The sequence below is a fragment of the Hypanus sabinus genome, chromosome 10, assembly GCF_030144855.1.
Source record: "Hypanus sabinus isolate sHypSab1 chromosome 10, sHypSab1.hap1, whole genome shotgun sequence".
Lineage (NCBI taxonomy): Eukaryota > Metazoa > Chordata > Chondrichthyes > Myliobatiformes > Dasyatidae > Hypanus > Hypanus sabinus.
The window spans coordinates 44604623-44630833 of record NC_082715.1 but is presented as its reverse complement, the minus strand read 5'-3'; the positions used below and the strand labels follow the sequence as shown (position 1 = coordinate 44630833).

Genomic DNA, 26211 nt, shown 5'->3' with positions numbered 1-26211 from the left:
TTGTCAAAATCAAATAGGGATAATGTTACGCAGTATAATGTTACAATATAATAAAAAAACAACTCTTAACAGATCATAAAAAAAAGGAAAATTAATTAAGGGAAAAAACCCCACTAAATTGATTGGAACAAAAAAAAGAAAAAAAGAAAGAAGAAAGATTGGGCAGTCCATTTGAGGATAAAGTTTGAAGAAAAAGAAAGAGAAAACATCCTTCCAGTCACCTCTGAACATTCACAGATAAGGATTTTCCCTAAAGAAAATAAATAAATAAATAAAAATAAATAAATAAATAAATAAATAAATAGGTAGATAGATAGATAAATAAATAAAATTAAATCATCTGAAAATATTGAATAAAGGGTCGCCAGACTTGCCTAAAATTAAAAGATGTATCAAATGTCTGGCTTCTTCACCACCGTCAAGTCAGTATTTAGTAGATACACCTTTGGGAGCAATTACAGCCTTGAGTCTGTGTGGATAGGTCTCTATCAGTTTTGCACATCTGGACAGTGCAATTTTTCCCTATTCTTCTGTACAAAACTGCCCAAGCTCTGTCAAGTTGCATGGGGATTGTGAGTGAATAGTCTTTTTCAAGTCCAGCAACAAATTCTCAATAGGATTGAGGTCTGGACTCTGACTTGGCTACTCTAGGACACTAACTTTGTTGTCCTTAAGCCATTCCTGTGTAGTTTTGGCTTTATGCTTGGCGTCATCGTATTTCTGGAAAACAAATCTTCTCCCAAGTCTCAGTTCTTTTACAGACTGTGTTAGGTTTTCCTCCAGGATTTCCCTGTATTTTGCTGCATTCATTTTATCCTCTACCTTCACAAGCCTTCCAGGACCTGCTGCAGCATGATGCACTTCATGTTTGGGCTGCTGTGTTTTTGATGGTGTGTGGTGTTTGACTTACGGTGTTTAGTCTGCTGGCCAAAAAGCTCAATTTTGGTTTCATCAGACCATAGAACTTTCTTCCAGCTGACTTCAGAGTCTCCCACATGCCTTCTGGCAAACTCTAGCTGACATTTCATGTAAGTTCTTTTCTAAGGTGTCTTTCTCTTTGCCACTCTCCTATAAAGCTGTGACTGGTGAAGCACACGGGCAACAGTTGTATGCACAGTTTCTCCCATCTCAGCCACTGAAGCATGTATCTCCTCCAGAGTTGTCATAGGTCTCTTGGTAGCCTCCCTCACTACCCCCTTCTTGCTCAGTCACTCACTTCTAGGCAGAATCACAGCTGTGCCATATCATTTACATTTCTTGATGATTGACTTAAACAGAGTATCTGAAACAGAATTTTTGTTGATCAGTTTTTCTATAACTTTTCCACTGCTGTGTTGTTTCAAGTGTGTAAAATACTTCCACAAACACAATTTATTCTATTAGTAATCTTTATCTTGAAAGCACTGAAACATTTTCAATTACATTTTATGAAAGCAACTAAATTATTAGTGACACACAAACAAAATGCTGGAGGAACTCATCAGGCCAGGCAGCATCTTTGGAAAAGAGTACAGTTCATATTTTGGGCTGAGACTCTTCATCAGGACTGGAGAAAAAAAGATGAGGTGTCAGAATTAGAAGCTGGGGGGTTGGGGAAGAAGGAAAGGAAAACCCACAAGGTGATAAGTAAAACTGGGAGTGGGGGAGAAATGAAGTAAAGAGCTGGAAAGTTGAATGATGAAAGAGATACAGGTTGGAATGGGAATGTGAAGTGGAATTAAACTGGGTTGCCACTGGGACGTCCTGCTTTTTCTGGTGGACTGAGCATGGGTGCTCGGCAAAGCAGCCTCCCAATCACTCCCATTTCCATTCCGACATGTTGGTCCATGTCTTCCTCTACTGCCACAATGAGGTCACACTCAGGTTGGAGGAGCAACACCATATATTCCCTCTGGGTAGATGGCATGAATATTGATTTCTCAAACTTCCAGTAATGCCCTCATCCTTTTACTTCAGTATCCCTATTCCCTTTTCCCTCTCTCATCTTTTGTCCTTACTTGCCTATCACCTCCTTCTGGTACTTCTCCTCCTTTTCTTTCTCCCATGGCATTCTGTCCTCTTCTATCAGACTCCCCCCATCTCCAAACCTGTATCTCTTTCACCAATCAACTTCCCAGCTCTTTACTTCACCCCTCCCACTACCTATCACCTACTACCTTCCTCCCCTCCCCCACCTTCTTATTCTGACCCCTCATCTTTTTTTCTCCAGTCCTGATGAAAGGTCTTGACCTGAAATGTTGACTATACTGTACTCTTCTCCATAGACGCTGCCTGGGCTCCTGACTTCCTCCAGCATTTTGTGTGAGTTGCTTGGATTTCCAGCATCTGCAGATTTTCTTGTTTTTTAAATTATTAATGACTTCTTAAAGATGCCTATATTCACAAGTTAGAATTTTACTTTGCAGAAGAAGCTCAGGGAAAAATCACTATAAAAGATCCATGCCAGTGTGAAGCTCTTCTTGATTTCCAAAGGGATGTCCAATCTACTTTTCAAAAACTGTCAAGCAAGTATATCCTTTTACTGCTGTGGTTCATATTTCCATTTAGATTATTTGTTATAGTTTAATGAGTTACTTTGCATAAGCTTTGTAAATCTATCAGAAGCAGAAAACAGTGTTTGATGTATGGTATTCGTTAGTCTCGCGAGACAATGGATCTGCGCCTAGCAAGTCTTTTCCAGTGTGTAGGCCTGGGCAAGGTTGTATGGAAGACCGGCAGTTGCCCATGCAGCAAGTCTCCCTCTCCACGCCACCGATGTTGTCCAAGGCCGATACAGCTTGGCACCAGTGTCATCGCAGGAGTTGCTATAACGAGGTTGAAGGCAACGTTGAACTGCCTCAGGGTTTACTCCCGAAGCCTTTTCCATGGCCGCAAGGAAGCGGAGGTTTGAAATCAGAGTTTTCCCTCTCTTAGATGGACTGCCTCCCCAGGCTGACGAGCTCTGTCTACCTGAATGAGGTAATAGATGGTTAAAAATAATGATTGATCAGCCTGATAAGTGTAACAATACTGGATGCTCAGTATGAAGTGATTCCTGAAATACAGAAGCTCTCAATGGATGAGATTAGCTGGCACTCGTTCACGAGAAGTACTTCTTGGTGGTGAAATAACTCACAACTGATTCATAACTTTCTCTAGAATTGCATAAATTTAGAGTACTTTAGAACAGATGGATTACATCTTATGTCATCCCACTTTGATATCTGTAGGGAAAGTTTAAAAAGATAGCTAAAATCAGAAGATATCGAAGAAAATAAATTATGCCATCTTCTTAATGTTTTATGTATATTCAATGAAAGATTTGGTTGAAGAGTATATTTTACATAAAAATTGAATATTTTTACAGACCAGTGGTAATGATCCTTAACTATTTTATACTAGATCAAGTAACAAAAAGGATACAAAGATTTGAACGTGAACTGGGACGACATTAAACATTGCGTGTAAACTCTGTTTAAAGAGTGTTATGCTAATTTTTTGCATTTGTTTAGCTAATTCATTCTGAACTTCTAATCATATTCATAATAATCCCAACATTTGTACTTACAGACTAAAACTAGGTTTTAAGGGCTGTAATAAGGCATATAAAATTAACATATTTAAGAAGTAAACAGAAACTAGAGTATTACCCAAGTCTTTCTACCTGGTATTACTAGACAATGCATTGACTCAGCTGATGAAGGTGCTGACTTTACTACTGTGATACATTTCTTAAGTGCTTTATATTAGAATTAGTCCTGACTGTATACAAATAACTAGGTTGCTAGTTATTGAAATGATTTATGATAAACAAATACTAAAATATTACGTATAATAATTACTACCAATTCGATTGCCATAAACATAGGGTTCTGGTAACAATATTTTAGTCACCGATATAAAGTAATATTACTAAAAAGAGAATGCATAATGTATCTTTGAATGAAATATTAATGTCTATTTTTAGTATCAATTACATATATATAACAGTAAAGGAGATAAACTAACTGTGTTTTGCTGTGTTTTATTCTCTGATCCTGTAATTTAAGATAAAACTATTTATAATTTGTAGTTCATACAGAAAATGGCATGCTTCTGAATCAAGTACTGTACATACATCAAAAATGTCTCCAAACATGGCATAAGGGATCATCTTTTCTTTGTTATGGTACCCGATCATTATCCAATCATTTGGGGAATCTTTTGTACATAAATTTTATTTCCTGAGCTACATACTGAACTTATGCTTGTCTTGATTAAGTAGGATCTGAATCTGATAGGAGAGGAGCTCCTACCTTCTTTAGCCATTTACCTTTTCCACCTGTCACCTCAGATTATTTTGATGAAAGTGTGACCTGTTGTAAAGTGCCATGAATAAATTATACTTTATTGCACAAATTATAAGTGACTTTGGTACAGCATGGGAGCCACTGAGCCTTTCTTCAGTGATCCTATAACGATGCATTTCATGCCTCAGTGCAATATGCTATAATGACTGTTGTGCTAATAAGCCCCAGCTTGCAGCACCTTGGGGCCACGTGTCACAGTAGGTGAATACGTCAGTTCATCACATGAAAGGTGTTTCAATTGTACTGGAGTGTAGAGTACAACTAGTCTTTCACATTTACCCCCATCCCCACCTCATTTCCCTTTGCCTTCATGGCAACTTCTAATGTGGCGGGGCAGTGATATTAGGAGTTTGCTTCTCTGCAGTCAGTATAGCAATGATATTACACACAAACTCTGAATAGAAGTTTTGATGGGTAATATCAAAGCTTTTAGCAATAAATTAACTCAACCTTTTCCATTCCCTCCCCCCCCAATTTCATGATTTTGTCCAGCATAGTAGAGTGGATATTATTGCTTTAGGCAGAAAATGCATAGCAACACAAATAAAAGGGTGAATTCCACTTTCTAGGGAATTTAGTATTCCTCAAGACATACTTTCCCATTTTTCTTTGCCACATTGACAAACGTGGACAGATTGAGCGCAGTCTCCTGTCATGAAGGCAATGGGTTCTGACTGCAAAGTTTTTTACTCAAATAAAGATCTTAAGCTGTATCTAATATAGATAACTATTTGTATCCTCACTAAAGGGAGGTTATACTGTAGCCACCTAATCTTCAAAGGCGAGTTCGCTTACCTGTTTGCCCTCTATGGTGGGCTTTGCTGCCAAAACTCACTATGTGTTCCATGCCCCCTCTCACCAAGGAGGAGATACTTCCAGCTAACTACATAGTTTTAACCGGTCATTTATTTTTAGGGATACACATTTTAAATTTAGATAGAAATCTTAAAGCACATTTAAAATGTACAGAGGGTTTCTATCTTATAAGAGATTTCGAAATGACAAACTATTACTAAAATACAAATGATTTCCAAAGCACAGGTAAAATTCCTGTGAACTAAAAGGACATACCGATGAGTTGTGTATGAATGAGTTGGCCGTTTGCAGAAATCGAAGAGATTCTGGGCGCCCCATTTTTCTGTCATTCATCTTGACATTCATTGACCATTCCTAATAAGCTTGACTGCTCTCTTACACTTATATTGTTTTCTTTTGCTACTTGTCTGCCAGAATGCTGGTCCCCCGCCTATTAAGGTGCAACCCGTCCCTTCTGTACAATTCACCCCTACCCCAAAACAGATCCCAGTGGTCCAAGAATGTAAATCCTCGCTTCCTGCACCAGTTCCTCAGCCACACATTCAGATCCATTATCTCCCTGTTCCTGCCCTCTCCAGCACGAGGAACTGGAAGCAAACCAGAGATAACCACCCTGGAAGTCCTGCTTTTCAGCCTTCTTCCAAGTTCTCTGAAGTCCCGCTGCAGAATGTCCGTCCTCTTCTTCCTGATGTCATTTGTGCTGACATGCACCACCACTTCCAGCTGTTCACCTTCACCCTTGAGGATTCCCTGCAATCGGTCCGTGATGTCCTGGATCCAAACACCAGGGAGGCAACACACCATCCTTAAATCTCACCTGTTGCCGCAGAAACCCCTTTCCATACCTCTTACTATGGAGTCCCCTCCTACCAGGAGGGAGATTGAAAATCTGGCTGAGTGGTGTCATAACAACAGCCTCTTACTCAATGTCAGCAGGATCAGGGAGCTGATTATTAACTTCAGGAGGAGGAAGCTGGAGGTCCGTGAGCCAGTCCTCATTGGCGGAGCAGAGGGGTAGAGAGTCAGAAGCTTTAAATTCCAATTCAGCGTACCTGTCCTGGTGCTAGCAATTACAAAGCAAGCACAGCAGCTGTGGTGAACTACATATACCTGTCTGGATATGCCCCCTGCTGACTGCTCCTGAGGCTCCTCCCACAGACCCCGGTATAAAGGCGATCAAGGCCTGGGCCCGGGCTCTCAGTCTCCAGGATGTAGTATGGTGGTCACTCACTGCTTGCTCCTTCTTCCAGTCAATAAAAGCCGATATCTCGCCTTATGTCTCAGAGTGAGTTATTGATGGTGCATCAGCAGCACCTCTACTTCCTTAGAAGTTTGCGAAGATTTGACATGACATCTAAAACTTTAACAAACTTCTACAGATGTCTGATGGAGAGTATAATGATTGCTTGCATCACTGCCTGGTGTGGAAAGACCAATGCCAATGAATGGAAAATGATACAAAAGAGTAGTAGCAATAGCCCAGTCCATCATGGGTAAAACTCTCCCCACCACAGAGCACATCCACATGGAGCGTTGTCGCAGGGATGTAGCATCCATCATCAAGGATCCCCACCACACAGATCATGCTCTCTTACTGCTTCCATCACAAAAAAGATACAGGAGCCTCAGCACTCACCCTACCAGGTTCAGGAACAGTTATTTCCCCTCAGCCATCAGGTTTTTGAACTAGAGGGGATAACTTTACTTACCCCCTCACTGAACTGTTCCCATAACTTATGAACTCACTTTCAAGGATTTTTCATTTTCTGTTCTTGATATTTATTGCTTGTTTATTTGTTTATTATTATTTTTATTTTTCTTTTGTACTTACACAGTTTTCAGGTCTTTTGCACATTGGTTTGTCCACCCTGTTGGGTGCTGTTTCTCATTGATTCTATTATGGTTCTTGGACTTACTGTGTATGCCCTCAAGAAAACGAACCTCTGGGTTGTATATGGTGATGTACATACGTAGATACACTTTGATAATAAATTTACTTTGAACTTTGGACCAGGGAGATTTTGCAGATGCTGGAGATCTTGAGCAATAAGCAATAGCCGAGATAACAATTGGAATCGGTTATGTCGATGGTTGACAGTTTGCCTCCACTGTCTACCATCAGAGAGATTGAGGAAAAGAAGAGAGTTGTCAGAGATGGACCAAGTGAATTTAAGGGCAGGTTGAATGTTAGAGGGAAAGTTGATAAAAAAAGACAAGCTCAGCATGGGTGCGGGAAGCAGCATCAATGCAGTTGTCAGTGTACCGGAGGAAGAGTTGGGAGCATTACCGGGAAAGGCTTGGAACATGGATTATTCTGTGAAGCCAATGAAGGAGCAGGTATAGCTGGGGCGTCGGCTGGTGTCCATGGCTACCTGTTGAGTTTAGGAAAGAGTGAGGAGCCGAAGGAAGAATTGTTGAGTTTGAGGATCAGTTCTGCCAGACTGGTGGAGGGGAATTGGTTGGTTCTTTTGTCAAAAAGGAAGTTGTGAGCATTGAGGCCTTATTGATGGGGGATGGAAGTATATAGGGACTGAACATGTATGGTGAATATGAGGCAGTCAGAGCCTGTAGAGGTTGACATTTTGGGCCATGACTCTTCATTAGGACTGGAAAGGAAGGAGGCAGAGCCGGAATAAGAATGTGGGTGGAGGAGGAGAGGTACAATCGGGTAGGTGATAGGCGAGTCCAGGGGAGGAGGGATGATATGACAAGCTGGGAGGTAAAAGGTGGAAGAGGTAAATGACTGAAGAAGAGGTGTGTCTGATAGGAGAGAATAGAATAAAATAAAGGGAAGAAAAGGATTTTTTTCTCTGTCTTCTATAACAGGCAGGATCTCGCAGAGGCACCCGTTTCAATTTAATGTTCCATTGCCACCCCAACATGTCTCTCTAGATCTTCTACTGTCATGATGAGGCCAAATGCAGGTTGGAGAAGCAAAACCTCCTATTCCATCTGGGTAGTTTCCACCTCTAACTCCAATCTCGAACTGGTGCAGATGCTGTTAATCTGCAAACTGACCATGGATCTGAGCAGATGATGGCAGCATCATCCACGTACAGGGACCCAATGGTATGTTTTGGGATGTTAGTGAAGGAGCTGGCAGGGATGTTGGTGAAGGAGCCGGCCGGGATGTCGAGGGAGCCGGTTTAGGTTTGAAGGAGCTGACCTGGCTGCAGACCGTGTTGCTTCCTGTCACTCAAACACATCAGAGTTGGTGTGCGAATGCAGAATGCGGTATTACCATGCGTGATTGTCTTGGACATTTCACTTGCGATCGCAAGACTCTGTTGGGCAGTGATTAAGTAAGTTGCGGCAGGCCCGCTACCCTTGTCTCGTGGCGGGACAGACAACATGGAGGCTGCATTGCCTCGGTTGCAGTGAGGACGAGACCTTGAGCTGCGGGCTTGCCTGCTTGCAGACCAGGTGAGGAGTCGCTGAAGGGGTGCAGCATGGCATCATGCTCAGCTGGGGGCTGGCCTCTCCTGTCAGTGTGCCCTCCTGGGTTCAATCAGTGGATGACAGCCTGGATTGTGTGCATCTGCACAATCCCGGGAGACCGTACCATCAATTACAGGAGATGTCACTCAAGATTTTGGACGATATATACATTTTCTTTCGTGTGAATATACTTCTTTGCTCGCTATTTTGAATGCTTTGCACTTTGGCTCCAGAGGAATGGTGTCTTGTTTGGCTGTATCTATGCATGCTTGAATAATAATTAAACTTAAACTGATTTTATTTCCATATACTGGGCTCAACACCATTGTGTGCAAGGTGCCCAGCATCCCATACAAATCCCAGCATTTTGTTTGTGTTGCTTGGATTTCCAGCATCTGCAGATATTCTCTTTGAAATCCCATCTCTGGGAATGAGAGTGGTCGGTGATTGGCTAAAATCTTCTTTCCTTCTGACGCTTTGATTGGCCGGACACTGGCAAGCGCCGGGTGACTGGCTTTGCAGTGATTCGCTGGCCGTGGTTACCAGGAGACGCAGTTTGGTTGCCTGTTGCCTACTTCAGGCGACGCGGCGGATACTGATTTAAAGTACCGATAATCTGCCCACTTTGTGATTAACGGATCGGCGATTGCACTATGTTTATCTACTTGAGCAAGAAGGTAAGGCTGCAGGCGTTCTGGGGCCTTTCGCTGACTAGGCCGCGGGAGCTCGGTGGAGTTTAGACGGCAATGGCTGGAGCTCAAGGAGCCGAGGGCTGCGGGGGGCTTGGTGCATGCGTACTGTTTACGTGCTGAAGCTCTTGTCGCTGAGTTTTCAAGAGGTGGGCTTGTTTATGTTTGATCATGGTTTCTTTGAAGTGCAATTTATGAAATGGCTATAGTCCTAGATTGTTTGTGGATATTGCTTCAAGGCCCAACTATTATTCTTCTTTAAGAAATTCGATGTATTTTACTTGTTTGGAACAGCTGGTTTTGCTGAACAAGGGCCATCCATATCCTCTCATTTACTAAATCATTCAACGTGTTCTTAATAGTTCACCTAGTAAAGGAGCTGCCAAATTCAGCGCTATAAAACATTATGATTGCTCTTCTTCAACTGTAGGAGAATTTTTCCTACCCTTTCTTATCATGCACCCTACCTGGTTTAAATGTATAGGGGTTGCTTGATAGGGTGTTTAATTTACTATTGTATAGCCTACGAAAACAATTGTGCAGAAAGAAGGGGCACGGTTCGAAAAGGTGAAAAGTGCATTGATGATTTGTCGTTAATATAATTTAGGGGATATGTTGACAATTCCATTGTAATTGTCATGGAAGGTATAGTTAGGACGTGAACTAAGTTTCGAACCCCTGTCCCTTAGCTGGATGTCCTCTTTTGTCAGTACTGATGAAAATCACAGTATTATGAATTTGCATTCTGCATCTGAGCTAAAAGAAGCGTAAGGCAAACCGTTATGGCAGACATAAAACAAATAAGTGAAAATTTGGGAAAAAAATTTCTAAGAAAGTTTTTGATGACAGAAACGTAATAGAAGTTCAATGCCATGGGAATTTGCTTTTTTCTGAAATTTCTATTGCTGGAAGTAGGGTGAGTTTCAGTACAAGTGATTGCAGGATGTTGTAGAAAAATTTCGTATGAAATGGAAAGGTTTAAAGATCAGATTTAGGGGACAGAGAACCAACATAGGTCAGCAAGTCCAAAGGTGCTGAGTGAGTAGGATTTGACATTGGATAGGAGCATGTTGAAGTAAGATAAAGATTGCAGCACCTGCAATAATTCAACTGCTTAATTTTAATTTTTGCTGATTGTTATATATAATCTTCCTTTTTATTGTATTTTATTCAGATTGCCATCCCAAATAACATTCAATTGAGATGTGTTTCCTGGAATAAAGACCAAGGATTTATTGCTTGTGGTGGGGAAGATGGTCTTTTAAAAGTGCTGAAGCTTGAAACACAGACAGGTAGAGAAAGTTATAAAGCCAAATAGCATTCAACAACATTTTTATGTAAATTGTGGTCTAAACTAAATCTAGAAAATGCTGGAAATGCTTGGCATCACGTGGATAGAGAAATTAAATTTTTTTTGTCTCAGTGATCTTTCATCTGAACTCAATCATTTGAGTTCTCAAAAGTGTTATGATGAAAAACCATCAAGCTGAATTGGTAACAAAACTCCCTCTTCGCCACTGCCTGACTTGCTGAATATTTTGGTATTTTCTTTTTTTATTTTAGACTTTCAGATTTTGCTTTTAGAGAAATTGGGATTTGAGTATAATTTTGGGTGCTGGGAACATATACTGAAATATACAGTGCTAGCAGATCTTCATATGCAACTTTGCACATGTTAAACATGCAGTAATAATTTATCATTTTTCTGGGTCTCATGTTTATCCAATGAACAGCAATCTGCATTTTAAGGTATGTTTTAATGTTATTCACTGGAAATCTACTTAAGTGAGGGAATGAACTTGGGATCAAAGTCCTCTTTAGGTCTAAGTTCCACTCTGACTCCACAGAATATATCACAGACAATTTTGTTTAGGAGAGGAAAATGGTATGAAAAATGTATTTGGCACTTTTATTACTTTTGCTTTTGACAAAGTTTTGGCTTTCTTGTTCTACCATTTTGTAACCCTATTTTAAACCACGAGAAATATTACTACTCAGTTTCTAATTTGGTTTCTGTGGGTTTCTGTAGATGACACAAGATTAAAAGGGTTGGCAGCACCTAGCAACCTTTCTATGAATCAGACATTAGAAGGGCACAGTGGTAAGTTTCCTTTTTATTCCAGATATTTGATGCAAAATGAAAGTCTAGTGTATAATCAGCTGTGGGCAGTTATATGAAATAATGCTTTTAGTTATGCAAAACTGTTTACTAAGTAATTAGAATGTAAAATCCAAGTTTATTGATTTTCCTGTTTTGAAGCAATTTTAATCTGTTCTTTGGTTTTAATACTCTCAATACTGTCGCACAACTGAACATTATAGTGGTGTAGCTATTGCAGCAGGTCGTTATGTCTGGCTGCAGTAGTAGTAGTAGTCTCTCGAAGTCCGAGGAAGACGGATGTGTTGCGCAGTCAATGTCTGTGGGCACGCATATGACTTCTGAGGCCGAAGTCCAAAGCGCAGATACGGTTGCAGATGGGTCAAGGAGAACCGCCTGTTGGGACAAGAGCGGACGCTTTCCTGTGTCTTTCTTGACTCGCCTTGAGGTGCTGCATGCACCAGTTGGCTTGGAAGTTGTTTGCTGCCTTGGAGCATAGATTGTGCCACTTGGACTGATCAGCAGCAGTGTGTTTGAGATCGCTGGCTGGAGTTTGGCCCACTTAAGGTTTGACTTGAGGTTGTCCTTGTACCTCTTCCTTGGGCGACCCTCGGCACGGTTGCCCTGCTCCAGTTCTCCGTCGAACAACTGACGTGGCATTCTGGACTCATCCATGCGGATCACATGGCCGGTCCATCTACTGACTGCAGTAGGTTCTGTGAAAAGGACATAATATATCGGTATCCTTTTGAGTATTTGGTAAATTGTGCATAATTTAGTTTTAACTCAGAATTGTACCTAACTGGTCATATGCTTGTTTAGTTTATACTTAGAATGAAAATATGTGCTGAAAATGTGATGGATACTATCAGTTTGGGCAAGGCTAAATTTGATGACACTGGCAGGAATGCACAAAGGTTGATTGAAACAGACTGTTTGTAGGTAAAGGGATGCCTGGCAAGTTGCACAGGGAGAGTTAAGGGTGAACATGTTCCAGTCAGAGTAAAGGACAAGGCTGTCGGGAGTAGGGAACTGGTTGACATTGCTCATGGTCAGGAAAATGGAGGCATATGTCAGCTCTAGGCAGTTGAGAGAAGTGAATTCCTTGAGTATGAAGGATGTAGGAGCACACCTGAGAAGGAAATTAGGGAAAATTCAAGACATGAGATAATTTTAGCAGATCATGTAATGGAGAATAAAAGATGTTGTAAGTCTATAAGAGCAAACGGATAACCAATGAAAAGCTAGGGATCCTTAAGGGCCAATGTAGTCGCCTACGTGTAGAGCCACAGGAAATGGATGAAGTCTTAAGTGAATATTACTTTCCTGTATTTATCATAGAGAAGGTCATGGAAGTTAGGAAATTAAAGGAAGAAGATAGTGATGTCTTGAAAATATCCACTTTACAAAAGTGGAGATGCTGGCTATCTTCAAATTTGTAAAGGCGAGTAACTCCTTGTGGCCTGATCAAGTGTATCCTAGAACACAGTGGGAAGATAGGGAAGAAATTGCCTAGGTGACAGAAGAGAGATGTATGGCTTCCTTAGCCACGGGTAAGGCATTGGAAGGCTGAGAGGTGGCTGGTATTGTGACTCTATTCAAGAAGGGCTGCAAGGAGAAGCCAGGTGATTCCAGGCCTTTTCCCATCATATTAGTAGTGGGGAAAGTTATTGGAGGGATTCTTGGAGACAGGCTCTGTCTGCATTCAGAAAGGTAAAAGACTGAATAGGGACAGTCAGTGTGGCTTTATCCATGAGAAATCATGTCTCATGAAATTGATTAAAGTTTTTTGAAGAGATGACTAAGAGCATTAATAGAAGCAGGGCAGTAGATGTTGTCTACAAGGACTTTGACCAGGTCTTGCATAATAGGCTGGTCTGGAAGGTTTAGAGCACATGAGATTCAAGGTGAGCTAGCCAGTTGAATACAAAATAAGCTTAGTGATAGGTTGCAGAGAGTGGTAGTGGAGTATTTGTACTTTTTTTTAAAGAAAGGAATATTCAAAATCAGTAGGGTGAATGATGTTCTCTGGTTTCTGGCTGAGTGCTATCGAATTATTTGTAAGCAGACATAAAGATGGTTAGATATTTTACTTCCTTTCACTAACTGTTTAATCTTCTCTTTATCTTTCGCAAGGAAATGGCTCTTACCATAAACTCAGCAGATTGTACAGAATCTGGAAATAGTGTCCAACTCTCACACAATGCTAGGGGAACTCAGTAAGACAAGGAGCATCTATGGAAGGGAATAAATGGTGTTTCAGGCCGAGACCCTTCATCAGGACCTGGGTCTTGGCCTGAAATCTTGTATGTTTATCCTCCTGTATAGATGCTGCCTGACTTGCTGAGGTCCTCCAGCAATTTGTGTGAGCGACTCTCACCAGTTTCCATATAAAATTTTGTTGCTATGGATAAAATAGTACAGCGCAACAGGCCCTTAGGCCCACCTAATCCATGCCGACCCATTAATCTGCCTAGTTCCATCGACCTTTCCCTATAACTCAGGTTCTCAAGTACTGGCAATGTCCTGACAATTTTTCTGCACCTTTTCAATCTTACTTACATTTTTCATGTAGATACATGACCAAAACTGCACACAATACCCCAAATTAGCATATAGGAGATTGAAAATCTGGCTGAGTGTTGCCACAACAATAACCTCTCAACGTCAACAACACCAAGGAGCAGATTATTGATTTTAGGAGGAAACTGGAGGTATGGAGGTCCATACCTCATTGGGGGATCAAAGGTGGAGAGGGTCAGCAACTTTAAATTCCTCAGTGTTATCATTTCAGAGGATCTGCCTGGGCCCAGCACGTAAGCGCAATTGCAAAGAAAGCTCGGCAGTGCATCTGCTTCTTCAGAAGCTTGCGAAGTTGCAGCATGAAATCTAAAACTTTGACAAGTTTATATAGATGTGTGATGGAAAGTATATTGACTAGTTGCATCATGGCCTGGTATGGAAACACCAATGCTCTTGAAAGGAAAATACTAAAAAATGTAGTGGATATGGCCTAGTCCAACACGCAGCAGATATGATCAAGGACCCTCACTACCCAAGTCATTCCCTCTTCTCGATGCTGCCATCAGGAAGAAGGTACAGGAGCTCCAGGACCCACACCATCAGGTTCAAGAACAGTTATTATCCCTTAACCATAAGGCTCTTAAACAGATAGGGATGACTTTACCTATGGACTCACTTTCAAGGACTCTTCATCTCATGTTCTCGATATTTTTTTTGTATGCGCACAGTGTGTTGTCTTTTGCACACTGGTTGTTTGTCCATCCTGTTGGTTGTGGCTATAATTGATTCTATTATATTTCGAGGATTTAATGAGTATGTCTGCAAGGTTGTATTTGGTGACATAAATGTACTTTGATAATAAATTTACCTTGAACTTTAAAATCAGGTCTCACTAGCTTCTTGTACAATTTCAGCAAAACATCCCAGCTCCTGTATTTAATAGATTGATTTATGAAGGGCAATGTGCCAAACGGCTTCCTTAACGGCCTTATCTACCTGTGACAACATAATTCAAGGAATTAGGAATCTGTATTCGCAGATCTCTCTGTTCCACTACACTTCTCAATGTCCTTTCATTCTCTGTGTAAGATCTATCGTGGTGGGTCCTTCTGAAATGCAACACCTCATACTTAATGCAAATAAGTTCCATCTGCCATTTTTCCAGCTGGTCCACATCTCACTGTAAGCTTTGATGGGCTTCCTCACTGTCTACTACTCTCCAATACATGGTGATATATTTTAAATCTCTCTGTTACTAGAGTATGTAAAGTTGGCCTCATTGTTAGTATGGTGAGTAAAGTATATTTTGTCTCTAACTTGGTAATGTGATTCCCTGAGTGGTTCATCATTAAAGATGACTCAACATAAAGATATTTCCTTTTATGAGTAACTTATTTCTGATGTAATGGAGATGCACACTCTGAAACTGTAAAATGTTTAAAGCGGCACTGCATAGGTGAGTTCATCCCCCTGTTATGTGAATCCATTGATAATAGTCTAATGTGCATAATGTACAATGTGAGAAGGAGATGTGAAGAATGGATCTTGAGGAAATCAGTTGGTCAGTGAATTAAGTCTTGAAGGGGAGGATTAGATTGGAGTTATGGGAGTCAACATTGTTGAAAAGGGTTATTAGGGAGAATGTCTTATTGGGAAGATTAAGGTTGAGCTGCTTGGAAAAGGATCATTAAAGTTTGAAGAAGATATTGGGTAGGAGAAAGCAAAAAACAATCACCAATGGAGAAATCCATCTGGACTATGAACATTTGAGACTTTAGCAAGGAAACTGATAACATCAGGCTTCCTTAAATTATTCCAAAGGTGCCCTCAGTCCTTGGGATAAAGGCCTTTTTCAGAGTTCAAGACAGTGACGTTGCTGATCTTGAATGCATGGGACAGTTCTGTACAAATTATGTTAACAAGGTGTTATAGCAAGAAACTTGCATAAGGTGTTTCATTGGAGAGTTCTCACTATTTCAGAGGGTCGAAATCACAGAAAATATCAGGCTGTAGATTAGGGATGAGAGAATTGCATGGTGAAGTCTTAAGTTGTGGAATAATATGTATGTAGGAACAGAGGCATAGTGGGGGGAAAGTTGGGGTTTGAGACGGGAGTGGCATGAAGATGCAGGGCATTATCAGCTTAATAAATGTGGCAACATCACACTTCCAATTTTTTTAATTGCAGCTCTTCTGTGTACATGATACACAGAGGAACAAGAAAAAATGTGAATGCGTGCTGTTGCCACTCGAAGTATTTAATTGTGTTTAGATAGTTTAGTCATACATTACTTATACTATTTTGACATTAAAATTCCTTAATCTCTTTTATTTCTCTTCATTATAAATTATTCTTTTCTTTGTCCAGTGTAATTCAGAATCAGGTTTATTATCGCTGGCATGTGTTGTGAAATTTGTTAATTTAGCCACAGTAGTTCAATGCAATGCATAATATAGAAGAAGAATAAATAAGTAAATCAATTACAGAATATGCATATTGAATAGATCAAAAATTGCGCAAAAGCAGAAATAATATATATTAAAAAAGTGAGGTAGTGTTCACGGGTTCAATGTCCAATTAGGAATCGGATGGCAGAGGGGAAGATGCTGTTCCTGAATTGCTGAATGTGTGCCTTCAGGCTTCTGTATCTCCTACCTGATGGTAACAGTGAGAAAAGGGCATGTCTTGGGTGCTGGAGGTCCTTAATAATGGGTGCTGCCTTTCTGAGACACTGCTCCCTGAAGATGTCTTGGGTACTTTGTAGACTAGTGCCCAAGATGGAGCCGACTAGATTTACAACCTGCAGCTTCTTTTGGTCCTGTGCAGTAGCCCCTCCATAACAGACGGTGATGCAGCCTGTCAGAATGCTCTCCATGGTACATCTATAGGAGTTTTTGATTATATTTGTTGACATGCTGAATCTCTTCAAACTCCTAATGAAGTATAGTCGCTGTCTTGCCTTCTTTATAACTGCATCGATATGTTGGGACCAGGTTAGGTCCTCAGAGATCTTGACAGCCAGGAATCTGAAGCTGGTCACTCTCTCCACTTCTGATCCCTCTATGTGTTCCTTCGTCTTACCCTTCCTGAAGTCCACAATCCGCTCTTTTGTCTTACTGACGTTGTGCAAGGTTGTTGCTGTGACACCACTCCACTAGTTGGCATATCTCAATCCTGTACACCTTCTCGTCTCCATCTGAGATTCTACCAACAATGGCTATGTCATCAGCAAATTTATTGATGATATTTGAGTTACGCCTAGCCACACAGTCAAGGGTATAGACCGAGTAGAACAGTGGGCTAAGCACACACCCCTGAGGTGCACCAGTGTTGATCGTCAGGGAGAAGGAGATGTTATCACCAATCCACACAGATTGTGGTCTTCCACTTAGGAAGTCGAGGATCCAATTGCAGAGTGAGGTACAGAGGCCCAGGTTCTGTGGGAATGATGGTATTAAATGCTGAGCTATAGTCGATGAACAGGGTCCTGACGTAGATGTTTTTATTGTCCAAGTGATCTAAAGCTGTGTGAAGGGCCATTGAGATTGCATCTGCTTTGACCTATTGTGGTGATAGGCAAATTGCAATGGATCCAGGTCCTTGCTGAGACAGGAGCTCAGTCTAGTCATGGCCAAATTCTCAAAGCATTTCATCACTGTAATGTGAGTGCTACCGGGTGATAGTCATTAAGGCAGCTTACATTATTTTTCTTAGGCACTGGTATAATTGCTGCCTTTTTGAAGCAAATGGGACCTTTTGCCCGTAGCAGTGACATGTTGAAAATGTCCTTGAATACTCCCACCAGTTGGTTGTGTTACTTACCCCATAACTGGGTGTCTAACCAGCAGAGAAAGAAGAATCCGTTGGAGTCTGGTGGTACTATATTCAAAAGTGTTTATTAATAAAATAAGCAAATCAATATCAATAATGCAAATATATAGATAACACACGTTAGCAATAATAAACCTAAAAGTGTAGGAATAGTAATAAGCAATAATAAACAAGCTCTATCGATGTCTAGAGGAAAATGAATTGTCATAGAATATAAAGTTCAGTTTAGTTCATGCGTGCTGAGATAGATATGGTTGTTGTGTTGTAATCGTTGGAGAGTGAGAGAGAGAGCGAGCGAGAAGTAACAGCTACAGCAGTCAAACCTTCCTTTGCATTTTTGATCCGTCGTGTTGTTGTGGCCATTCAGTTATGACCCCTCTGACCTTCAGCTAGACTGTTCTTGTGGTGGACTTGTCACTCTGGCATGAGTAGACACACACACAAGTCCCCACCAGCCCTGATATGACACTGTGAGTTTTACTGACCGACCTCCTGGTTCAATCTCCGAAGCCCCACACCTTCCTGTGGGTTCCAACACTCAATCAGTGTCCACTAGTGTGTCTCCTGGTGTGTCTGAAGGGTGTCTCTCCAGACCTCACTTTTATCCCTACTCACGGGGTCGCAGTTATCAATCAATTTTGAATGACTGTGTCCATCAAACCAGCCCACTCCCGCTGTCCACTGAGGAATGTTAATGAACAGAATGGTATAAAATAAATAACCCTCTCAGAAGTCATAATACGGTGAATCAACAAGCCTCTCTCCCCTCTCTTATCTGTAGCAGATGTTCTTGCATGTTTTCTTTTCATCTCTCTCTCTCATGAGCAGCATAGCAACAGTAATGGTTTGTGATTCTCCTGGGGGGGGAGGGAATATGGGCAACTCTGCACCCCATTGTCCATCAGAATTGTTCATCCTCCATAACAGTTGGCACAGGTTTTCAGAGCCTTACCAGGTACTCCAATGGGACCTTCTGCCTTGCGAGGGTTCACTCTCTTTAAAGACAGCCTAACTTTGAGACAGAGATCACAGGGTTATCATTTGCTGCTGGGATCTTCACAGCTGTAGCTATATTCTCCCTTTCAAAGTGGGCATAGAAGGCGTAGAGTTCATCTGGCAGTGAAGCATCGCTGTCATTTGTGCTATTGGGTTTCGCTTTGTAGGAAGTAATATTTTGCAAACCCTGCCAGAGTTGTCGTACATCCAATGCCGCCTCCAACCTTGTTCAAAATTGTCTCTTTGCCCTTGAAATAGCCCTCCACAGAACTTCTGCAAATCATACCTGGTTTTCTGGTAATTAAGATTCTGATCGATTGTTACAGTATATTAATTGAATTAATGTTTTTTAGGTGCTGTACAGGTGGTGACTTGGAATGAGCATTACCAGAAATTAACAACTAGTGACCAGAATGGTCTAATTATTGTATGGATGCTATACAAAGGTCAGTTAACTCTTCTTGCGGTGTGTAAGATTGAGTTTGATATAAATAAAATGGTTATTGATGTACATGAATATTTACTAAACTGATCTCATAGATACTAATATAGTTAAGTATGGTGATAGATAAACCTAAGCAATAGTCAATTCAGTAGATGAAATGAATTGCAAACTCGTATTTGTCATATCTAGTTAGATACACGATTAAGCTCTGTATTTATGACATAATCATATCTTATTTATGTTAGAAAGTGTTTATCAAATAGCAGTGTTATATGATTGATATTAAATTGATGGTGCTGATTGCAACAGTTTGTTTTGTAATATTATTGAAATTTTTTATGAAAACAGACCTTGTGAATTGATTTCAGGTTCTTGGTATGAAGAAATGATCAACAATAGGAATAAATCTGTTGTTCGTGGTATGAGTTGGAATGCTGATGGACTAAAAATCTGCATTGTGTATGAAGATGGTGCTGTCATTGTGGGTTCAGTGGATGGTAATTTATTTCATACTAAGAAAATGTAATTTTGAAAAAGATTTTAATATTCATTTATCTATAGGGATTTCTCATGGGTAATATTTTCATTTGAATCTTATTTTGGGATAAAGGTTAGTTGATTTGTCAGTTAGTATATTAATTCATATATAATCCAGCATTAGGTAAATACATAATTATTCCCAAACTTACTTTGAATTATAAATTAGCATTTTTGGAGCTACTCAGCAAGAAGTTTGGCTTTGGTTACTAGCACTGTAGATGTGAAAGAATATCAACCATCAGCATTATTTGATCCAAAGGTGCAGCCAGGAATCCTGCACATACAGTATTTAACACTAACTGTAAATAAGGTTTTTTTTTGCTACTGGTTTGTTTCTAATTGCCTTAAGAGTATTTTCTTTATTTATCTTTTCTTAATGATGGATTCAAATTTTCTCTAATGTTTTCTTAGGTAACAGAATCTGGGGTAAGGAACTGAAGGGCTTACAGCTGAGCCAAGTAGCCTGGTCACCAGACAGCAAGATTCTTATATTTGGCATGGCCAATGGAGAAATACATATATATGATAGTCAAGGAAATTTCATTGTACGTTTACTGCTGTTTACGATTTCTTATAAATTATTAAATGCTCCTGTCATTTTTATAATACTACTTGGTTGATCTGGATCTTTATAGGTTGAATTCTAAATATGCTACATGTATTTTTATTTACTTGTGATTGAGACTATTTCAAGTTGTGAGAAGACAGCATAAAGAAGGGTTAATATTCTTTTGTGTGCGTTGGTGAAATGAACAATTTTTATTGTGACCCAATGGGGAACAATCAAATTTTTAATTTCTATTTCAGCTACTGCCTACATTATATTTGTATTAAGTAAGTGCAATTGCAAAATGTGTCACTGCAAGTAAGAAGCTGGAGAGAATTTGGATATTGTAGTTTTTAATACTTGCATATCTGTAATTTGATTCCAATACATTCAGTATATCTTTAAACCTTTCAGATGAAGCTTGTGCTCCAATGCCTTATTAATGTTACTGGTGCAGTCAGCATTGTTGGCATCCATTGGTATTCTGGAACCGAAGGCTATGTTGAACCAGACTGTCCTTGTTTGGCAATCTGCTTAGATAATGGTCGTTGTCAGATAATGCGTCATGAACATGATGAGAGTAAGTACAATCACTGTATAAATGTGGGATGGATTCAAGATGATTGGTATTTTGAAAATGTGGATGTTAACATATTGGGAGAGATTTTTTTCTAGTGATTGGAAAGGAGTAGGAGAATGTAGGTGGAGAGCAAGGTTAGTACAAAGTATTAGCTTAAGTTTGAAAATGGCAGTAAAGGTGTAGTTTTTTTTTAATAAAAGGGCATTGCACGCTTCAGGTTGGCTCTAAATTGTTAAATTTTCTGATAATAATTTTCACCTTCTGCAACTCATTTCCCCATTCTCTTCAGTATTGAGAGCAGGAGAACATTCGGATATTAGTGTGATAGGCAATAAGATAACATTTATTTGATAGTCTTGCGTCCTGTGACTCATTGGCTTTTACAGGAATCTGCTTTTGGAGTAGGTTTTCTGCTGTCTGCAATCCAGCTTAAGATTTTCAGTTTACCATTTGGTACTGGCCTGCATGGTTGAAGTTGAGGTTAGCATTTCAGTTTACTACGTGGTACTGGCAATATATCTGGAGCTGCATGGTTGAAGTTGAGAGTAACACTACGATCACTAATCACGAGCAACAACCATACTCTTGGAATTGAGCTACTGCTTGTACAGTGCAGTGTAGAGATGCATGTTAGATTTGTAGGCCTGCTTGCCCTGGGCACAGAGCCTATTTGAGTGCTTGATCATCTACTACCTCTTCAGAAATTTCAGGCTGTTTTGGTGCAGCACTCCCTGTCTATCCATTGGACAGAGAAGTGAATACACCCTGCTCTTATGATTCGCATTGCAGCAGAGAGTCAGAGAGCTATTGCGGCCTTAAGTACTCTCTGAATATAAATGTTATTGTCGATGCCAGTATTGGACGGAAGAGCATTACTCTGTTTCTATATTTGCGTAGCCTGGGAGGTCGTTCCCTGTAGGGAGCACTGGTAAAGATTAATTCACGATTCTTGAAGCACAAGCTGTTACTAAGAGAAGAACCCCTTGCACTGTCCATTAGAACTGCTATAATTTCCTTTCCCTACACACTTGCCATCGTCCAATCTCCCCACCACCACCACAGGGATGCTACATCTTTTACCTACACACTCCACCCACCACAACCTATTCTGAATCATTCCCCCTTTACTTTTCCAGCAAAACAACTTTGATCATTTTGTTAAAGGAGGATGGCAGAGTAATCAGAATTAAAATTTGTATATTTTCATTGTGGTTATGAATGGTACTTAAGTATTGAATAGCCAAAACATAGGTATTTTTCTTACTGGAGTTGCATAGTTCAATTCCTTCAGCAGTTGTAAACCTTCAGGCACAATTAGTATATATTAATAGATTTGAAGTTCCAAGTCACTAACTAGTGTATATTTTCACGTGATTAAATGTTTTAGTAGTTTTCCTACCCCACTCAACCAGGACACTTTTAATGATTTCTTATGAAAACTGGAAGACCAAGCACTTACTAAGAACCTTATTTTTATTGATTAAAAATCTTTGATGAAATTAGTGGAAACATTGTTAAAGTAAAATGAAAAAAGTCATTGCATAGCAGGATGTAACTATATAGTTTCAAAGTTGAATTGTAGATTTGTGATTGTGTTCATCTCGATTGTACCCTAACCAGTGCAATTGTGTTTGTAATGTTTTGATTGCTGCCTTTCTGAAATATTTACCCTCCAGAGATAGAGTGAATAAAGGGAATAAGGATTTTTTTTCCTGATAGATCCTATCCTGCTTGATACTGGTATAAATGTGGTTGGCATTCAGTGGAACTATTGTGGGAGTGTGTTGGCAGTGGCTGGTTCCCAGATGTCACCTGGTCAAGATAAGCAGATCAATGTTGTACAGTTCTACACTCCTTTTGGTGAGGTAAGTTTTTCTTCTTTATCACCAGCTTTATGAGTGGAACAGGAAGCCAACTATTTATTTAAACATGATATTCAGTGGAAGATCATGTCTGTTTAGAACTACTGTAAAATTTTGCAAATCTGGTATCCAGGTGTTCAGGAAACTCAATGGGTCAGCACCTGGTTCACTCCTTATTCCAGAGTGTAAGTCAGGATCAGAAGTGAAATGGGGTTTATGGTCTGAACTAGGGAGTCCAGGGCATGGACTGGTTGTGAGGCCTTGGGACATGGGAGACCAGAAACTTGCCAAAACTGACCAGGTTCTATTCTTTGCTCCTTATAAACTCGCCAGGCTCAGTTTGCCACTCATTTTAAATTCACTGGGTTCACTGGAAAATTTATTATACTGTGTGCAGCATGTGGAAAATGAAATAAAAGTGTGTCTTAAAAGGTATTAACTAGACTAATATTCAGTAGTCCAGAAAATCAGGTAGTCTGGTACCAACAAAGTCCTGCTGGTGCTAAATGATCGGAGTTTTACTGTAAACAGTAAAATAAATAACCTGGTGAAAGATGATTAAATTATTGGTGCAGAAGTTCTCTTCCATATTTGTTTAAAAAGTCTATATACCAAAATGGTTGGGTGTAAAAATGTGAAGTATGTCAGGGATGGTCACACTATGGTCTATGAATCAAATTTGGTATGTTGGAAGTCTTTCAGTTTCCTGCTGAAAGGATATTTCTTGCATAACAACTATGGAACGCGTGCGTGGTTAAGTAGCCTCGTCATCTCATCAGGCCTCAGTGAAAGAGAAGACTGTGGGAGGAGGGATGGGTGGGTTGAAAAATGGATCACAGGAGAGGGAGAGGATAGCAAAGATGGTAAATCACTAACTTTGGAAATATCAAAAGGGCTGTGAGATGGAGGGAGATGGAATCCTTGGACGGTAAATTCAACGTCTGAAGGTAAGTCACCTGGACCAGACGGACTACACTGCAGGGTTCTGAAAGAGATAGCTGAAGAGGTTATTGAAACATTAGTTATAATCTCTCAAGAATCATTAGATTCTGAAATGGTTCAAGAGGAATGGAAAATTGCAAATGTAACTCTACTCTTTAAGAAGGGAGGGAGGCAAAAGCAAAGAACTTGTAGGTCAGATAGCCTGGTGGGAGTAAACAGAACTAGAGGGCAGAGCCTCAAAATTGACCTTTTACAATAGAAATGAGGAGGTTAACCAAAGAGTGGTGAATCTGTGGAATGCTCTACTACATACTGCGGTGGAGGCTAAGTCCGTGGGTATATTTAAAGCAGAAGTTGATAGATTCTGAACCATGGTTTTTAATGAGGCTTTCATGTTAGATGGATTGGAGGTGTGGTGGAATTTCTGATAGGAAACAGGAGCGTGGAAAAGTATAACATGGGAACAGGCCTTCCAGTACAACATATGGCTGCTGGAGTTTTCTCTAGTGTAACATGTTTCTTTTTACCTTAAAATAGTCCCATCTGAAAGTCAGTCTCGTTGACAGGCTTCCATTATGTTTCGGTGTAGAGACTCTAAAAGAGGCAGCAGAATTGTTATGTTTTCTTGTTTCACAGACCCAGTGCAAGGAGAGTTGAATGTCTACTCCAATATGAAAAGATTCCTGGGACTCTCTGAATCTGATTCCTTCATTCATTAACTTTTAATGATGCTCCAAACTATTCTGATAATTTGTAGTTTATCTAGCAGATGTATTATACACGGAATAATTCAGATCAAAATCTGTTTTGTAGTAAAATGCCTTGCATATATTTGTGGGATGTTACAATAACATGATACCTTGCTTTTATACTTTCTTCTCTTACCATTTTTTCAAGCATTTACGTACATTAAAAGTTCCTGGCAAGCAAATGTACGCGGCTTCATGGGAAGGAGGAGGGTTGAGAATTGCCCTTGCAGTGGATTCTTTTATATATTTTGCCAACATTAGACCTGATTACAAGGTAAAACCTCCCAACATTCAAAACTTTTAAGTGTATCACCAGGTTATCAATGTGTCTATTATTTTTCTCAAAAAGATTGCTTATTTTTAATGCAGTTTAGAATTGAAATTAAAGCACTTTTTACTGAGAATTAAACATTTTTAATGTGTAACGACTGTGGGAATGTGGGATGTATTGTAATTGCACACATTTCCAAAAACAAAAGAGTAGGTTACTTGGTGAAAATAGTTACCAAAATTTGAAAGATGGGAGAATGTCTATCATCAAATGACAACCAATCTCTTGTTGAAATGTTTAAATTGAGAATTCTCATATGTATTATACTGAAAATTTGAGTGAACCAAATAAGCCTATAAAAATGGTTTACAGTGAATTTATGCTAGTTATAAAACAAATAACAACTTCATTATTTCAAGTTACTAGGCATTCAATATGTGCCCTTGGAAATGTAAGGCTAAATAGTGATATTCCTATCTATATACTACTAAAACTCTCGTACTCTGTCTGTCTGTTTGTGACCTTCAATTAGCACAAACGGTGCATTACAGTGGCACTATTTTTGGCTAAATCGACTTAAAATGCGCTAACTTACAGAATGCAGGCAAAGTTCAGGGTTATATATTCATATAAAATTCTTCATTCACCAAAATGAACTGCCCCGTTTTCACCCGAGAGCTGATCCGCCATCATGGAAATCGGGACGCGGCACCAAGATGCACAGGCACGACCAGCCTCAGCAGTGATGCCAACCTGAGCAGCTCTATTTCGAGTGGTCACATATCACCATCAGCATGTGCCAGATTGGGACAGATCTAACTGCCACCCATCAATAAGAGATCATTAAATCTTATTGTAATGACATACTTCTCTTTCAATATTTTTATTAGTTTCTGCATAAAGGAATACAGACTACAAGAAGATGTATATTATGTCAAAAAACATCAACATTGTATTAAAAATAGTTACAATCACAAAACCCTGTATTCATAAAATTAAATTAAATCATAATATTGAAATTTAATAATACTGTTATACAGAAAAAAATCTAAACCCACTTACCAAAGTCAGAGCTGTTAGGAAAAGCAAAAAAAAGGGGGGAAACCCTTATCATATAAAATATATTATTAGCCACCATCTGTACTTTTACAATAAATCAAAGGTTTTGAAAATAACTCAAAAATGGTCCCCACAACGTATAAAATTCTTGACTAGATTCAAAAACTGAAACATAGGATCTTCTCTAAATTTAAGGGTGATATAACATCCCCTAACACATAGTGATGTACTTTGAGACAACCATGAAACCCTTTGCTGCAGTGAAAAGACAGTGCTGACTGTATCATGTCCATTTAGGAGAGCACCAGCCACATCATCAAGAATAATCAGCTTTCTTTGATATAACTGCTTTGTATCTTCCATCCAGCATTAGAGTAAAAAAAATATAGTCAGCCTAATTATGCCACGTGGAAAGAGAAGGGGAACATTATGGTCAAGAGATGACACCATACATCATTGGGAAGCGACAAGGAGAGGGAGAGAACAAGAATTGGAT

The 26211-nt window shown here is 39.8% G+C and overlaps 2 protein-coding genes across 3 annotated transcripts in view; both read left to right on the top strand.

The window, feature by feature from the left end:
• LOC132400282 (matrilin-3-like) overlaps positions 1–3634 on the top strand; it is a 48883-nt gene extending 45249 nt beyond the window's left edge. The window contains exons 12-13 of the mRNA XM_059981253.1: positions 2406–2510; positions 3379–3634. Of these exons, the coding sequence (XP_059837236.1) occupies positions 2406–2510; positions 3379–3434 (161 nt within the window). The 3' untranslated portion in view covers positions 3435–3634. The remainder of the gene's footprint in view (positions 1–2405; positions 2511–3378) is intronic.
• A 5467-nt stretch (positions 3635–9101) lies between these two features.
• Positions 9102–26211, top strand: part of wdr35 (WD repeat domain 35) — a 77764-nt gene continuing 60654 nt past the window's right edge. For both annotated transcript variants that reach the window (XM_059981781.1, XM_059981780.1), the window contains exons 1-9: positions 9102–9259; positions 10446–10563; positions 11301–11372; positions 19074–19166; positions 19534–19662; positions 20117–20250; positions 20667–20832; positions 22552–22697; positions 24534–24659. In XM_059981781.1, the coding sequence (XP_059837764.1) occupies positions 9236–9259; positions 10446–10563; positions 11301–11372; positions 19074–19166; positions 19534–19662; positions 20117–20250; positions 20667–20832; positions 22552–22697; positions 24534–24659 (1008 nt within the window). In that variant the 5' untranslated portion in view covers positions 9102–9235. The remainder of the gene's footprint in view (positions 9260–10445; positions 10564–11300; positions 11373–19073; positions 19167–19533; positions 19663–20116; positions 20251–20666; positions 20833–22551; positions 22698–24533; positions 24660–26211) is intronic.